At 46.9% G+C, this 16816-nt stretch overlaps 1 protein-coding gene across 2 annotated transcripts in view; it reads left to right on the top strand.

The window, feature by feature from the left end:
* LOC137431386 (coagulation factor V) overlaps nt 1-16816 on the top strand; it is a 203202-nt gene that overhangs the window by 61862 nt on the left and 124524 nt on the right. For both annotated transcript variants that reach the window (XM_068122667.2, XM_068122658.2), the window contains exons 8-9: nt 9529-9700; nt 9895-9991. In XM_068122667.2, coding sequence (XP_067978768.2) covers nt 9529-9700; nt 9895-9991 — 269 coding nt within the window. The remainder of the gene's footprint in view (nt 1-9528; nt 9701-9894; nt 9992-16816) is intronic.

Below are 16816 nucleotides of genomic sequence, written 5' to 3'. Positions count from 1 at the left end.
ATATATTTCGATGAAACTTGTGTGTATATATATATGTACTGCATTCAGAAAGTATTTAGACCCCTTCACTTTTTTCACATTTTGTTATGTTGCAGCCTTTTTTTTTTTTCTTTGTTCTTTTTTTTTGTATACAGAGTCGAGGCTCGTGAAAGAGCTAACATTTATCAAACAAACAAATCAAACAAACAAGCAAACAAAGTATATAAAAAGGGGAGCGGTCGACAAGATGGGGAGAGAAGGGGAGGAAGCACACAAACACAACATTTGAGAGCAGGGACATCGGGAGATATTTTTGGAGGCAGAGGGCCTGGGGGGAGGCAGGATAGGTATAAAACGCAAGGACACCAAGGACTTCCAGGAAAGAAGTCAAAAGTCACCTCAAAAAAGTGGATTTGGGGTGAAATTAGCGGGGGTAGAAAAGATCAAGGTTTTGGATTGGGGAAGATAAGAGATGGTGGTGAACAGCCGTTTTAAAGCCTTATGCTGAAATCGTTTAAATTCATTTTTTCCCTAATCAATCTCCACTCAATACCCCATAATGACAAAGAGAAAACAGGATTTTAGAAAGTTTTGCAAATTTATTTAAAAAAAACAAAAACCTGAAATATCACATTGACATAAGTATTCAGACCCTTTGCTATGACACTTGAAATGTAGCTCAGGTGCCTCCCATTTCTCTTGATCATCTTTGAGATGTTTCCACGCCTTGATTGGAGTCCACCTGTGGTAAATTCAATTGATTGGACATGATTTGGAAAGGCACACACCTGTCGATATAAGGTCTCACAGCTGACAATGCATATCAGAGCAAAAACCAAGCCATGAGGTCGAAGGAACTGCCTGCAGAGCTCAGAGACAGGATTGTGTCGAGGCACAGATCTGGGGAAGCCTACAAAAAAATTTCTGCTGCATTGAAGGTTCCCAAGAGCACATTGGCCTCCATCTATCTATAATTCCAGTAATCTCTGTCTGTCTGTCTGTCTGTACGTTTGTTTGTCTGTGACCGCTGTTTCTCGACAACCACGGGTCCGATATACTTGAAACTTGCCAGGTATATTGCTGGGGACCCGAGGATGTGCCTTTTCAAGGTTTCATATTAATCGGACAATTACTTACCGAGCTATGTCCAAAAAACGATTCAACCAATCAGAGAGCAGCGAACGATCGCGTGTGCCGAACGTGGCGGGCACACTCTGCCTCGGATGGCACATTTGAGAGCGTATTCATTTATTTCACGTTTGCAAACTATGTTGGCGTTAAACTATGTTTTACAACTAATAAAAACGAATTTGCGATTCATTCGCTTTCCTGCGCGTTTGTGTACGCGATGGCGATTTCTTTACCAAACTCCGGAAGCCGTTCGCTTTGGACCGAACCATTTCATGTAAATAGAGGGGGGGATTGTCACCACTCGCAAGCCGTTCGCTTTGGACCAAACCATTTCATGTAAATAGAGGGGGGGGATATAATTTTAGATATATATATAGTACGGGCATGCCCTAGTAATTCTTAAATGGAAGAAGTTTGGAACAACCAGGACTCTTCCTAGAGCTGGCCGCCCGGCCAAACTGAGCAATCGGGGGAGAAGGGCCTTGGTAAGAGAGGTGACCAAGAACCCGATGGTCACTCTGGCTGAGCTACAGAGATCCTGTGTGGAGATGGGAGAAACTTCCAGAAGGACAACCATCACTGCAACACCCCACGGATCTGGGCTTCATGGCAGAGTGGCCAGACGGAAGCCAAACAGTTCAATCTTTGTTTCATCAGACCACAGAATCTTGTTTCTCACAGTCTGAGAGTCCTTTAGGTGCTTTTTTGCAAACTCCAAGCGGGCTTTCATGTGTCTTTCACTGAGGAGAGGCTTCCGTCTTTAGGACCATTAGCAGAGGACCATTAGCAGGACTGAGGACCATTAGCAGAACTAATGGCCCAGGAAGGGTTGGTCGAAGGGGAAGCTGAAGAGGGTGCGGCAGTTGGGGAAGAAAATGGCGGTGCCTCGCACGTGGCGGTGGAGGCCAAGCCCGTGGTGCCAGGGGACTGGGGCCTATTTATGGCACAAATGAGGGCCTACATGGTCAAGTCGGGTGAAGACACGTAAAAGATGAGGGATGACATGAAGGAAATGAAGGATGGGTTGGAAAACAAAATGGATACTCAGAGGGAGGAATCCAGGTGCGACATGGAAAAGATGAGGGCAGCGTTAAAGAGGGACACGGAAAATATGGGGGAGGAGATTGGGCGTAAGATGAGCAAGGAGGTCGCGGTGGTACGCGACTGGGTGAAGAGGTGCGGAGAACGCGTGGAGAGCGGGTTGAAGCAGGGCACAGCCAATTTTGACTGGGGCTATGGGAGTAGCGACGCGGGGTGTAGAGAAGCTGACGATCGTCGAATTGGAAAAGAAAATTTTGGGGGCCCCGGCGAAGGCTGAGTGGGAAAAGGAAATTTTAGGGGCGCTGACGATCGTCGAGTTAGAAGAAGAAACAATTGGGGTTGAAGAGACAGGAGAGACAGAAAAAAAGGGAGTGAATCACGGGAGGAGGTGATGGAATGCGTGCAAGGTTCGTGTTCACACCGTGATGCCGTGCTTGCTAACCCCATAAAAAGTTTGCAGGTGCTGGCGGAGAAGCAGGGGAAGGAGGGCCCCGAGGTGAGTGACAATGGTGGGATTGTGTTTGGCGCAAACGGGTGCTCGGCGAGCTTGGGAGAGAGGCGAGACCCGGGTGTTCGTGAAGGGCCCATTGTGCGGTGTACGAGTGGTAATGGTACGGAGTGTGAGAGAGAGTGCGTACAGGAGTGCGGTGAGAGAGAGTTCGTACCGGAGTGCGGTGAGAGAGAGTGCACACCGGAGTGTGTGTGGGAAGAGTGTGCACCGGAGTGTGAGAGAGTGCACACCTGAGTGTGTAAAGGAAGAGTGTGCACTGGAGTGTGAGCTAGAATGCACACAGGAGTGTGTGTGGGAAGAGGGTGCACCGGCGTGTGCGATGGCCGAGAGTGTAAAAGAAAAGTGTGCACCGGCGTGTGCGATGGCCGAGAGTGTAAAAGAAAAGTGTGCACCAGAGTGCATGGAAAAAGAGTGTGTGATGACCGAGTGTGCACCGGAGTGTGAGAAAGAGTGCACACCGGAGTGTGTGAAAGGCGCGTGTGTGCCTGGTTGTGTGATAACGAAGTGTTTGGGGGGCGCGTGTGCGCCTGGTTGTGCGATAACGAAGTGTGTGGGGGGCGCGTGTGCGCCTGGGTGTGTGAGTGTGGAGTGGGTCGCACGTGGTGAGGATGCGTCCCAGGCATCGGCACCGACTGGGGTAGAGCTTAGCGGGACGAGTAGCGTACGTGAGCCCCGGTGAGTTGTGTGCCACGGAGACCAGAGGGAATCGGTGCTACGTCGGTTTCACAAGGACCGGCGTGCACGATTCGTGCCTCCGGCCCCCGCACTGTATGGTTGGCGCTGTATGGCGGCGGGGGCGGTCGGCCGGGTTCGAGGGGAGATTTTGATTTTCGGAGCCACGCACCTTGTCGGGTGAAGGCCGGTTTGGTCATCGTGCGTGGGACTGCAAGGCCCCGCGCAGGGATGGAGCCCAGGACCCTGGCCCATCAATCCCTCCCCCCACGGATCGTCAATGCTGGACGGATACCCCATACAGGCGACCAACCACCCGCATGGAACGCTCGGCCCTTCGAGGCCGAGCTGTAACAAAGCACCTCCATAGACGGGGGCTCATAGTTTAGAGGACTGAGAGTAGTGTACCCCACGTGGGGGAATGGTAGTGTGACCATTCCTCCCACAGGGGGGGCCATGAGCATTAGTTTAGGGGGGTGGCAGTGTTAGGCACATGGAGGGGCCAGCAATGGTTGCCTCCATGGGGCACCGAAGCTTGCCGAGGGAGGGCTAGGATAATGATAGGGATTTAGAAGACCTTAGGGACAAGAATTAAGTAGTGACACCTGAACTGTAGAGGGGACGTAGAGAGTTTAGGTGGTTGTTGAAGAAAAGGGTGTGCATAGTGTAAAGGGACGACGAGGGAAGCACGAGTTGTAGGGGAAATTAGTTAGATAGATGATGCTGTGTGTTTGATGATGCATTGTGTGTGAGAACAAACGGAATTGTGTTGTAGTGTGGATGGAATTGTGTTTGAGGTGTGTGGAAATAAATGGTGTACAAGATAAATGGTATGGAAGTAATTGGTGTGGAATGCATGGTGCGAAGGATTGAATGGAGGGGGAGTGGACCCATTCGTGAAAGCCCGGGGGGGGGGGGGGGGTGGGTAGTGTAAAGCCAGGTAGAGGGCATAGGTAAATTGAATGGATATTGACACCTGTGGTGCGGGTAGTAGCAAGTAGTGTTTTGTAGGGTGCAGGAGATGGTGGAATGGCTGGGCGTGTGTCTTAATTGGTGAGTATGGTTATTGGGGCACTCCGTCACTGGTAGCTTGTCGGCCAGGTGAGGCCGCAGGTCGGCTCTGGGAGCCGGTTAGTTGTAGTGAGTGAGTGGGGCCCGAGGATCCCAGGGGAGGACCCGGGTTACCCAATGCCGAGGTGGGCATCAAAGGGGTAAGTTCCAGGGAGGGCCTTCCCCGGTTAGTGTAGTCGTCAGGAGCAGGCAGGCTCGGGAGGCGGCTTCAGTGACGGATGTGCGCAGGTAGGTAGACCAGCTGGTGGAGCCACACGACCCAGCCCCGAAATTGTGCGAGGGCACAGTGCGAAAATTCGTTGGGTGAGACCCAAATTCGGAGGGCACCACAGTGTGGGCAATGGGAATTCGGGTTCTTAGAACCACATATTTTAAAGAGGCTGATTGGCAGGGTACGACCCTGCGTCGTTTAAAAGTAAATGTTAGTTGTGTAGTTCGGATGTGAGATATCCCTTCACACCATCCACAGCCATTCACCGAGGAGGACGATCTTCACACCAGGGCTCTGTAAGCCGTTTGGAAGTAAGACGCATCATGACGTGAGTGAGACGTTGTTTTTTTCCATCCCTTCCTTCCTGGGAGGGATTGGAAGACGAATTTGGCTTATAGGGGGATATGGGAGAGAGGACGTAGAGACGGATTTGTAATTTGTAAATATAGGGAAGGGCCAGGGTAGTGTAGCCAACGGTGGGGGGTACGGACGGCTAGGGACGAGCTTGCTCTGCTCGCTCTACCGCATCCCTCGCACCGCACCAGGTATGGTGGTGCCTGGTCACCTTGTTTTTCGCTTGCTACCGTGTGCCTTTCCATTTGCTTGTTGCGCCTTGTCTTCCCTCCCCGCCCCAGGACCGTTTGGAGGCCGAACTGTGCAGCACCTTGCTGTCAACGTCATGTTGCTGCATCTATGGACCACAAGCCTTGTGGCCCGCACCTCTGCTGTGCAGCACCTTGCTGCAACTCACCTTGCACCTTCGGACCACGTGTTTGAGTGGCACTGACGCCACGCAGTTGGAGCACGGGAGAGTGGCCCTGCTGGCCAATGAAAAGGAAATTGTGTGCAATTGTGTGCCAAGAATGAAGACGTGAAGATTAGATGGCCCTGATGGTTCACATGGCCTGTATGCCGGATAGGACCTGCCGGTTTTGTTAGCCGCACACAGAAGATGCAAGATGCAAGCAGCAAGTGCCATATTGAGTGCTTGGTTTCCTTTCCTCCAATTATTTTCCAAAGTACAGGTCCTGGGTCGTAGTATTGTTAATAAAGGTCAAGTTCTCTGCATGCACATATACGAATGCGCCCACCGGCTGTGTTTAGTTTGAAAATTCCGGAAATACATGGATAGTTGTGGGTGTGAGTCCGATAGAATAGCTGCTCAACGCATTAGGAGGGACATATCTAGTGTTAAAAATGTCGCACACATGGGTTCGAATAAATGTTAGGGGGATTACACCTATGTGTCACATTAAAAGAAAAAGTAAAATTGAATGCCAGACTCTACCGGTCGTTCCGACTGGGGTTGACTCGGGACGAGTCTGATGAGAGAGGGGGGTCGTGTTGCAGTTTTTGGAATAAAGGCAAACCCCCCCCTTTTAGTTAGTTGCACCACAACATGTAGCCTCGCTTAGTTCAGTTATTTCTTATTGAATGTTAAGCATCGTCTCCTTTCCTGTGTTGGTATGTGTTGAGACAGGTAAGTAAGGGGAGGCCTCATTGGGGCTGGAATGCCATGTGCTATGGCCTGGAACAAGTCTGGGAGGCCTGAGGGAGGAGTTAAAGGGGAGTGGCCGGTAAGCGGCAAGCAGCCAATGGGAGCTAAAGGGGAGTGGCCAGCAACGGTGGCCAGGGGAGGTGCTTGGAACATTCTGGTGGGACTCTGGTGGGGGCTATAAAACCCTGCCCCAGGGCCCCCGAACTGGCTCTCTGTCCCAGGATTCCGAAGCACGACTCTCTCTCCGTGGCCAAGCTCCCAGCGCGCTCTCTGTCTCTGAGCTCTCGAGGTCGAAGCACGAACTCTCCCTGCCCCCGAACGAAAGAAGCTTTCATCGCTCTCCTTGTAGTCTGCGTCTCTCTGCCCCTGTTATAAGCGCTTTCACAGGACGATCTCTCCCGGGACCCGAGACTCCAACGATCTCCCCGCCTGGGATCCCTGCACGTGCGTGTTTGCCTCGCTAACATCGGGACACGCCTGGCGGATTCCCGTGCGTGCACGACTGAGGCCGACGTCCCGTGCCGCCAACATCCTCAAGGTAACGCCCAACGAGCTGTCCGGGGCGAACTGCACAAATGACCACGCTGGAGCGCACTCTCTTCTCTTCCTTCCTTTCCCCGCGTGAGTGAGAGGGCCCTTGTCTGGAGAATCAAGTTAAGGACGTTAGGTTTCTACCCTGTGTCTCTTATTTGCTCTGATCATTGTACATTTATATATAAACCTGTGTTCTTTGCTTCCATTTGGCCGTATACGTCTTTTCCACCATTGGCCTCACATTGTACGAGATAAAACTGCTCAATCGGGTTCATAATAATCAATGGCACAAGTCACGTGACACGCAAACCGCTCGGGCGTATCAGACCAGCGTGACTCGTGTGAGGTTCAGCCCCCGTCTTCGTGGCGGCGTGTGTATCGAAGGTACTCGGGCATTCGACCAGAAACCCTTCTGCACGCTCGCTACGGCGGTGGTGGCTGGAATTGTTTATGCCTAAGTCACACATAGGCAGATTTGTCGGTGACTACTGGCGACTGGAAAAATCGCCACCACCCGCCGACAATCGTAATGAAACCGTAATGGACGGTCGCCTGTAGTCGTGGTTATCCTCCCCAGGTCGGCTGCAGTCGGCAAGAGCCGCAAAGGGGCCAAATATTTTTTTAAATGTTTAAAAACGGCGCGCTCAGTCGCACTCGAAAAAAATCTGCCATGCTGTCGTGATGGAACCGCCATGCTGTCGTCGGTATCCGTAATAAGAGCGTAAAGCGGCCGCAACCCAGTCGCTCATAGTCTTCTGCAATCGCCCCACCAGCTAGCACGGCAGAGATGCGAATGCCATACGGCCTTCCTGCGGCATCTTCCCGACTACGGGCCGACACTGTTGCGGCTGCATATCGACTACAGAAGAACTACCATGTCTCCCCTGCGGCTATGGGAGACTGACGACGACAGCAGTAGGACTAGTGGCGGCCGAGTTACGGCCATTGGCGACAAAGATACGACTGCCTGGCGACTGCATTACGACATACCACGATTCCATGGCAAGACAGGATGGTGTGAGGGTCTCCGTGGAGTGAGGTCCTGTGGTGCCGACAAGGATATGGCTTTATTGTTTGGACTTGGGACTTTTGGGAACTTTATTTTTGGGACTTTGGTCCTTTGGAAACTTTATTTATGGGACTTGGGACCAGTGGAAATAATTTGTTGGACTTTATTTCCATTCTCTCTCCCTGCAGAAAAGTTTGATTATTACATTACAATGATACATCTTTATTAACTTTGTTATTGTACATCAAACATCTTTATGCTTCATGTCATACATCATTGAAATGAATAAAGTGAAATGTAAAATAGAGAAATAAAGATTTAAAAAGTTGTGTGAATCGTCTCCAATCGCCGGCGGTCTTATTGCAGTCTTGCGGACGTCGGAGTAAACCGCCACCCGGCCCCAATGCAGTCGCCGCGATCCGCCATCGGTCGTAATCTAGCCGCCAGACTGTCGCCACGCTGCCGCCGTGCATCCGCAATGCAGTCGTCGTCGATCTTCAACAGTCGCCATCCCACTCGGGGCGTCGTCGCAATGCAGTCGCAATGTGGCCGCCTGCAGTCGCCATACTGCCGCCTGACCATATTTAACCGCCCGAAATCGCCAGTGGTCGCCGAAAAATCTTGATCACCGGCAGTCGCCGGTAGTCGCCAAAATATCCGCCTATGTGTGACTTAGGCATTAACAATCCGCCACCCACGAGTGTAAAGTGGGGAGCGGCCTCGTGGACTCGAAGGCCCGAGGGGGAAAAGGGTTTTTGTGCCAAACTTGGCACAAATTATATTGGGTATGTTGCCACTAAAGTTTGTTCACGGCATTAAACGAATCGGGCTCTGAGGGGGTCTACCAGGGGTCAAAGTGGATCCAGTTTTGACCCCCCCCCCCACCCCCAAAATAGAAATTTGTTTTTCCTTCTGAGACTCCACACACAATTTCGATGAAACTTGTTGACCACAACCTTCGCCACCCGTGTTGTACCAAAGTTTGTCCATGGCATTTAAAAAATGGGGCCCTAAGGGGGTGGATTGGGGGGTTTCCCCCAAAATAGGTGTTTACTTTCTTCTCAGAAACTACACACACGATTCCAATGAAACTTGACCACAACCTTCATCACCCGTGATGTACCAATGTTTGTTCAAGGCATTAGAAAAATTTGGGTCTGAGAAAATATACGGGGTGGGGAGGGGGGTGGGGGATTGCCCCCAAAATAGGTATTTTTTTGTTTGTTTGTTTAAAGTCTTATGATTACGTTAGTATGATTGTACATACTGCCCTGTCTTCTAGCAACCATTGAAATTGGTTTAAAATACTGTGATCCTGTTTAAAATACCTTTAGCCAGTGTCGTATACTGCTTTATTCTACCAAGTGAGTGCCCAGGGGTATTACCCCTATTTTTTGTTTCAACACAACTCTGACACAAAAGGGAAGCATGCCTGGTTTCAAATTTGTAATGAATACTATTTCTATAGTGAATTGGTTTGTGACAAGCATGCACTATAACAAAAGGCAAACTTGGCTTTTCCATATCCAGAGTCTTTAATGGTTTATTGAAACTTATATCGGCACAAAACGACTCAGTGTATTTTACTTTTCACCAAATCTGTGTTCAAATATTGGTCGCTTTAGGTTGCTGCCTTATCATGCAATGCACGTACACATCGCTGATTGTGTTTGCAACATGAGTGCCCATTTTAGTAAAAACATGCATATACAAGGTCTAGAGATGTAATCCTCAATATGAACGAGCTAAAATGTTTGGCTGGATCTTTTTTAAAAATCCAAACCAAATGTTATTGAATAATATCATATAAATATTGATGGTATATCAATATAACTCTAGTTTTGCTGTCACATATTGTCATCCTTGCATAGGGAGCTGAAATGGCAATATGTAAAGCAGGGGGCAAGAAGAATTGGTCATCGATACAAGAAAGCTTTGTTTGTGGGTTACACCAATAACTCCTTCACAACAGAAGTCACCAAAGAGCCCTACCTTGGTCTTTTGGGTCCAGTCATCAAGGCCAATATTGGGGATCATATCACCGTAAGTGATTTAAAGTAAACCTAAAGACATTTCTGCAAAATATCTGAATGATGGTACCGATAAATTTTTTGACCAACCGTCGAACATGCCTTTCTCATTAAAAGGAAAATACTTAATTTTATCGTTGTTCATGTCTTGCTTGCAAGATCACAACCATATTTCTTGTGAAATTTTCTTGAAATGCTTATTTACAGATCGTATTTAAAAACATGGCAACACGACCATACTGCATATACCCATATGGCTTGAGCTCATCAAGGAACAAACCAGTTCTGGAGTGTGGACAAGGCAGTAAGTTTCTGTCAACACACTTTCATTTTCACTTGAAAAGAGATTGAGGGTGGAAGCGGATAAAATACCAAACAGAAAACACACACACACACACACACACACACACACACACACACACACACACACACACACACACACAACATATATATATACAGTGCTTATAGAAAGTCTACAACCCCTTTCAAAATTTTCATCTTTTGTTGCCTTATATCCTGGAATGAAATTGCATTAAAATGAAATGGACTTTTTCCACCTTTATTTACACATCGTAACCCACAACTTCCAAGTGAAAAACAAATTCTACAAATTTCAGAAACTTAATTAAAAATACAAAATTGAATATCTTGGTTGGATAAGTGTCCACCCCCCCTTATAATAGTAATTGCAAATTAGCTCAGGAGTAACCAATCACCTTCAAAATCACACACCAAGTTAATTGGCCTCCATGTGTGTTAAATTGTAGTGATTCTGATTATTTCAGAATAAAATGAGCTGTTCCTGTAGGTTTCCTCTGCTGGGTAGTGCATTTCACAGCAAAGACTCAACCGTGATCACGAGGAAGCTTTCAAAAGATCTCCGAGATAAAGTTGTGGAAAGGCACAGATCAGGGGATGGGTATAAAAATATTTGAAGGCCTTGAATGTCCCTTGGAGCACAGTCAATACAATCATTAAGAAGTGGAAGGCGTATGGTACCACCAAGACCTTGCCTAGATCAGGCCGTCCCTCCAAACTGGATGAACAAGCAAGGAGGAGACTGATCAGACAGGCCATCAAGAGGCCAATGGCAACTTTGAAAGAGCTACCTGCCTTTATGGCAAAGACTGGTCACTGTGTGCATGAGACAACAATATCCCAAGCACTCCACAAGTCTGGCCTGTACGGTAGGGTGGCAAGAAGGAAACCATTACTCCAAAAGGTCCACCTTGAGTCCTGTTTGAGGTATGCAAAAACACTCCTAGAGATTCTGAAGCCATGTGGCAAAAAGTTTTGTGGTATGCCGAAACCAAGATGAAACTTTTTGGCCTAAATGAAAAATATTACGTTTGGCACAAACCCGACACTTCACATCACATCACCCAAAGATCACCATCCCCTACTGCGAAGCATGATGGTGGCAGCATCATGTTATGGGGATGTTTTTCATCAGCAGGGACTGGGGCACTTGTCTGGATAGAAGGGAAAATGGATGGAGCAAAATACAGAAAAATCCAAGAGGAAAGCCTGCTGCCCTTTGCAAGAAAGCTGAAATTGGGACAGAAGTTCATCTTTCAGCATGACAATGACCCGAATCACACAGCCAAGGCTCCACTAAGGAACAAAACGATAAATGTCCTTGAATGGCCCAGCAAAAGCCCTTACTTAAATCCCATTCATCATCTGTGGAAAGACATGAAGATTGCTATTCACGAACACTTTCCACTCAATTTGACTGATCTTGAACAGTTTTGTTCAGAAGAATGGGCAAATATTGCCCAATCAAGGTGTGGAAAGTTGGTAGAGACCTATCCCAACATACTCACAGCTGTAATTACTGTCAAAGGTGCTTCCACCAAGTATTAACTCAGGGGGCAGACACTTATCCAACCAAGATATTCTGGTTTTGCATTTTTAATTAAGTTTCTGAAATTTGTAGAATTTGTTTTTCACCTGGAAGTTGTGGGTTACGATGTGTAAATAAAGGTGGGAAGAGTCTGATTGAATGCAACTTAATTCCAGGTGGTAAGGCAACAAAAGGTGAACATTTTGAAAGGGGTATAGGCTTTCTATAGGCACTGTACGTGTGTGTATATTTATATATACATGCATATGTGTATATACGAGTATGTACATCTGTATATGTATGTGTATTATGTGTATATATGTATATCTGTACATGTATATGTGTATATATGTATATCTGTATGTACAGTCACGTGAAAAAGTAAGTACACCCCATGTAAAGTTTTGACTTTTTCAACATATTTCAACATACAGCTAATTGATCTTCATTTCAACAATATTGATAGATAAAGGTGATATAATATAACAAATATCATGAAACATTTACATTTTGTAGTCCATTGTATAATTTAAATAAACATAAATGCAAATTTTGCATGTGGAAAAAGTAAATACACCCCTACATTTATCACTACTTCAAACACCTAAAATTAGAATCAGGTGCATAAGCTCAGGTGCAAATGATTAGAACATCGTTAGAGAGGATCTTGGAGGAACCTGTCTTATTTAAACCTCAGACATTGAGTTTGGTTTGCTCTTTGTTGTTGAAGTGTGCGACGTCACCATGCCTAGATCAAAAGAGCTCTCTGAGGCCTTCAGAAAGAAGGTTATAGATGCCTTCGAGTCTGGGAAGGGATTTAAAAATATCTCCAAACAATTTGAAATCAATCATTCGACTGTCCGGAATATCATCTACAAGTGGAGAAGATTCCAAACAACTGCCAACTTGTTCAGGCCAGGCCACCCCAGCAAGTTCAGCCCGAGAGCAGACCGCAAGATGCTGAAAGAAGTCTCTAAGAACCCCAGAATGTCATCACGGGACCTACAGGTAGCTCTTGCCACTGTTGATGTCAAAGTGCACGAGTCTACCATTAGAAAGAGGCTGCACAAATTTGATCTGCATGGGAGGTGTGCCAGGAGGAAACCTTTGCTGTCCAGAAAGAACATCGGGGCAAGACTAAAGTTTGCCAATGAACACCGAGGCAAAGACCAGCACTTCTGGAACAATGTGCTCTGGACCTATGAGTCAAAGGTTGAGCTATTTGGCCACAGTACCAGAAGACATGTTTGGCGAAAACCAAAGACAGCATTTGACCACTTGAACCTGATACCAACTGAAAAGCATGGTGGTGGAAATATTATGGTTTGGGGCAGCTTTGCTGCATCAGGGCCAAGGCAGCTCACCATCATAGAATCCACTATGAATTCTTCATTGTACCAGAGGGTGCTTGAGGATAATGTGAGGCCATCTGTAGGAAGGTTGAAGCTCAACCGAAGGTGGACCTTGCAACATGACAATGACACTAAACATACCAGTAAATCCACCAAGGAATGGCTGAAAAGAAAGAAATTAAGGGTTCTGGAATGGCCAAGTCAAAGCCCGGATCTAAATCCCATCGAGATGTTGTGGGGGGATTTGAAACCGGCTGTGCATGCAAGAAACCCCTCAAACATCGCACAGCTGAAAGAATTCTGCATGGAGGAGTGGGCAAAATTTCTCCCAGTCGATGTCAGAGACTGGTAGACAGTTATAAGAAACGCCTACTTGAGGTTGTTTCGGCCAAAGGGTGCAATACCACCTATTAGATCCAAGGGTGTACTTACTTTTTCCACATGCGAAATTTGCATTTATGTTTATTTAAATTATACAATGGACTACAAAATGTAAATGTTTCATGATATTTGTTATATTATATCACCTTTATCTATCAATATTGTTGAAATGAAGATCAAATAGCTGTATGTTGAAATATGTTGAAAAAGTCAAAACTTTACATGGGGTGTACTTACTTTTTCACATGACTGTATATATATATATGTGTATGTATAGCAGGGCGACAGATGACCAAACGAGTTTTAACTCCGAGGCGTTCAATCAATGGCGGACCTTTACATGCGAGGGAAAGGAGAATGACGAACTTACCTGGACGGCTTCCACCAGACATCTTTGCATCTGCGATAATTAACTCAAAGCGGACACAGGATTTAAAATGTACAAAAATACCGTCTTTATTGAAGAAATGACAGTAACCAAATAATACACGATAAAAACTATGATACCTCAACGGAACTTCCCCAGACAGACCCTTATACACACAAAGGGAAAAATAAAGGTAAAAATAAATGCGTGTTTGTTTCGTGGCACTTAGCTCTGAGCGTCTCCTGAACCCCGTCGGGATTCGTCCAGGCCCTGAGCGTGCAATCCAGGCGCGGCACAGGCCCTGGCGGGAAGTATGCCTCAGCACGCCCTCTTTCACTCAGCAGCGCTCGTCCTACCGATCGTCCAGACTTCCAATGTCCCCACGCAAGAGTGCTATGAACTGTGGCTGCACGTCACCAATGTTCCAACGCAAGAGCTTATCGACGACCGTTCACCTCTGGTCCACAAGCCGGGAGAAAGCCAAGAGGGCTCGTGAACGTTGACTGTTCGTTGTGGAATCCCGAAGCAGAGAGGGATATAAAATCATGACCGTTCTCAATGAATGTTCCTCGCTCAAGAGCGCACCGTATATGTGACCGTTCGCTATGGAGGCCCGTTCGGAGAGAGCGATCGAACCAAAGAGACAAAATATCGGGAACACGACCGTTCGCCACCAAACCCAGGAAACGAGAGAGAAGATGTCTGCCCTCCAACTCCTTTGTACTCAAGGCTCTGACGTCGTCCAACGATGTCTGTGTGTCCGCTCCTATCAGCTGGTGCCATCTCATCGCTCTTTGTGTCCTGACCAATCGCTGCTCACTACCAGGAGGTCAAAACTACCAGGAGACGTTTAGACAGCTTGGTCAGTCATGGGATGTCAACCCAGAACTATTTGAGAAGGTACAGCAGTTCATCTGTCGCATGTATAGTGCAGCTGCTAGGACTGGTGAGGTCAACGAACTGCGCTACCAGCTCTTCTGCGCAAAGAGGGGAGGAGTCGAGTCCAGCCAGTTGCCACCATGTAGAGACTGTCTCTTCATGCACGCCTGGCATCCTGGACCTGCCTGCTTGATGTGGTGATGTGCGTGCTGGCAGCGGTATTGTTCAATGTCTTGTTCCGGTCACTTTTATTTAGTGTCATTAATGCCAGATTTCTTGCTGTGTGTGTATGCTGCATTGTCATAAGGAACAGAGGAAAAATAAGAGTCCATAACATACAGGGGATTAATTACCCATAATCCCTAACTAATTAACATACCCCCACCCCTCGTGATGGGACCGAAGATACGTGCTTACACGACATCTGGTCTAAACAAATTTCCTACTTATGGGCTTGGGAATTCTTCTTCCTCACAACAGTCGGAGCACACAACCTTATACAATTCTACCTTGCTCTAAGGTAATCATTACCTACCCCCTACAAACGTAACAATATGTATATCTGTATATGTATATGTGTATAAATGTATATCTGTATATGCATATGTGTGTATATGTATATCTGTATATGCACATGTGTGTATATGTATATGTGTGTATATGTATATTTGTATATGTCTATATATGTGTATGTGCATATGTATGTGTGTATATACAGTGCATTCAGAAAGTATTCAGACTTCTTCACTTTTTCACATTTTGTTATGTTGCAGCCTTATGCTGAAATCGTTTAAATTCATTTTTTCCCCCATCGATCTACACTCAATACCCCATAATGACAAAGAGAAAACAGGATTTTAGAAAGTTTTGTAAATTTATTTAAAAGAAAAAACTGAAATATCACATTGACAAAAGTATTCAGACCCTTAACTCAGTACTTAGTTGAAGCACCTTTGGCCGCGATTACAGCCTCGAGTCTTCTTGGGTATGACGCGACAAGCTTTGCACACCTGGATTTGGGGATTTTCTGCCATTCTTCTCTGCAGATCCTCTCATGCTCTGTCAGATTGGATGGGGACCGTCAGTGGACAGCCATTTTCAGGTCTCTCCAGAGATGTTCGATTGGGTTCAAGTCAGGGCTCTGGCTGGGCCACTCAAGGACCTTCACAGAGTTGTCCCTAAGCCACTGCTGCGTTGTCTTGGCTGTGTGCTTCGGGTCATTGTCCTATTGGAAGGTGAACCTTCGGCCCAGTCTGAGGTCCTGAGCGCTCTGTTTCAGGTTTTCATTAAGGATATCTCTGTACTTTGCTCAGTTCATTGTGCCCTCAACCCTGACCAGTCCCCCAGTCCCTGCTGCTGAAAAACACCCCCACATCATGATGCTGCCACCACCATGCTTCACCGTTGGGATGGTATTGGTCAGGTGATGAGTGGTGCCTGGTTTCCTCCAGACATGACGCTTTGAATTGAGGCCAAACAGTTCAATCTTGGTTTCATCAGACCACAGAATCTTGTTTCTCACAGTCTGAGAGTCCTTTAGGTGCTTTTTTGCAAGCTCCAAGCGGGCTTTCATGTGTCTTTCACTGAGTAGAGGCTTCCGTCTGGCCACTCTGCCATAAAGCCCAGATCGGTGGAGTGTTGCAGTGATGGTTGTCCTTCTGAAAGTTTCTCCCATCTCCACACAGGATCTCTGGAACTCAGCCAGAGTGACCATCGGATTCTTTGTCACCTCTCTTACCAAGGCCCTTCTCCCCCGATTGCTGAGTTTGGCCGGGCGGCCAGCTCTAGGAAGAGTTCTGGTTGTTCCAAACTTCTTCCATGTAAGAATTATGGAGGCCACTGCACCGTGCTCTTGGGAACCTTCAATGCAGCAGAAATTTTTTTGTAGGCTTCCCCAGATCTGTGCCTCGACACAATCCTGTCTCTGAGCTCTGCAGGCAATTCCTTCGACCGCATGGCTTGGTTTTTGCTCTGATATGCATTGTCAGCTGTGAGACCTTATATAGACAGGTGTGTGCCTTTCCAAATCATGTCCAATCAATTGAATTTACCACAGGTGGACTCCAATCAAGGTGTAGAAACATCTCAAAGATGATCAAGAGAAATGGGAGGCACCTGACCTAAATTTCAAGTGTCATAGCAAAGGGTCTGAATACTTATGTAAATGTGATATTTCAGTTTTTTCTTTTAAATAAATTTGCAAAACTTTCTAAAATCCTGTTTTCTCTTTGTCATTATGGGGTATTGAGTGGAGATTGATGAGGGAAAAAATGAATTTAAATAATTTCAGCATGAGGCTGCAAC

The sequence above is a fragment of the Myxine glutinosa genome, chromosome 1, assembly GCF_964187855.1.
Source record: "Myxine glutinosa chromosome 1, kmMyxGlut1.1, whole genome shotgun sequence".
NCBI lineage: Eukaryota > Metazoa > Chordata > Myxini > Myxiniformes > Myxinidae > Myxine > Myxine glutinosa.
The sequence above is the reverse complement of the archived record's forward strand: the minus strand, read 5'-3'. Positions and strand labels throughout refer to the sequence as shown.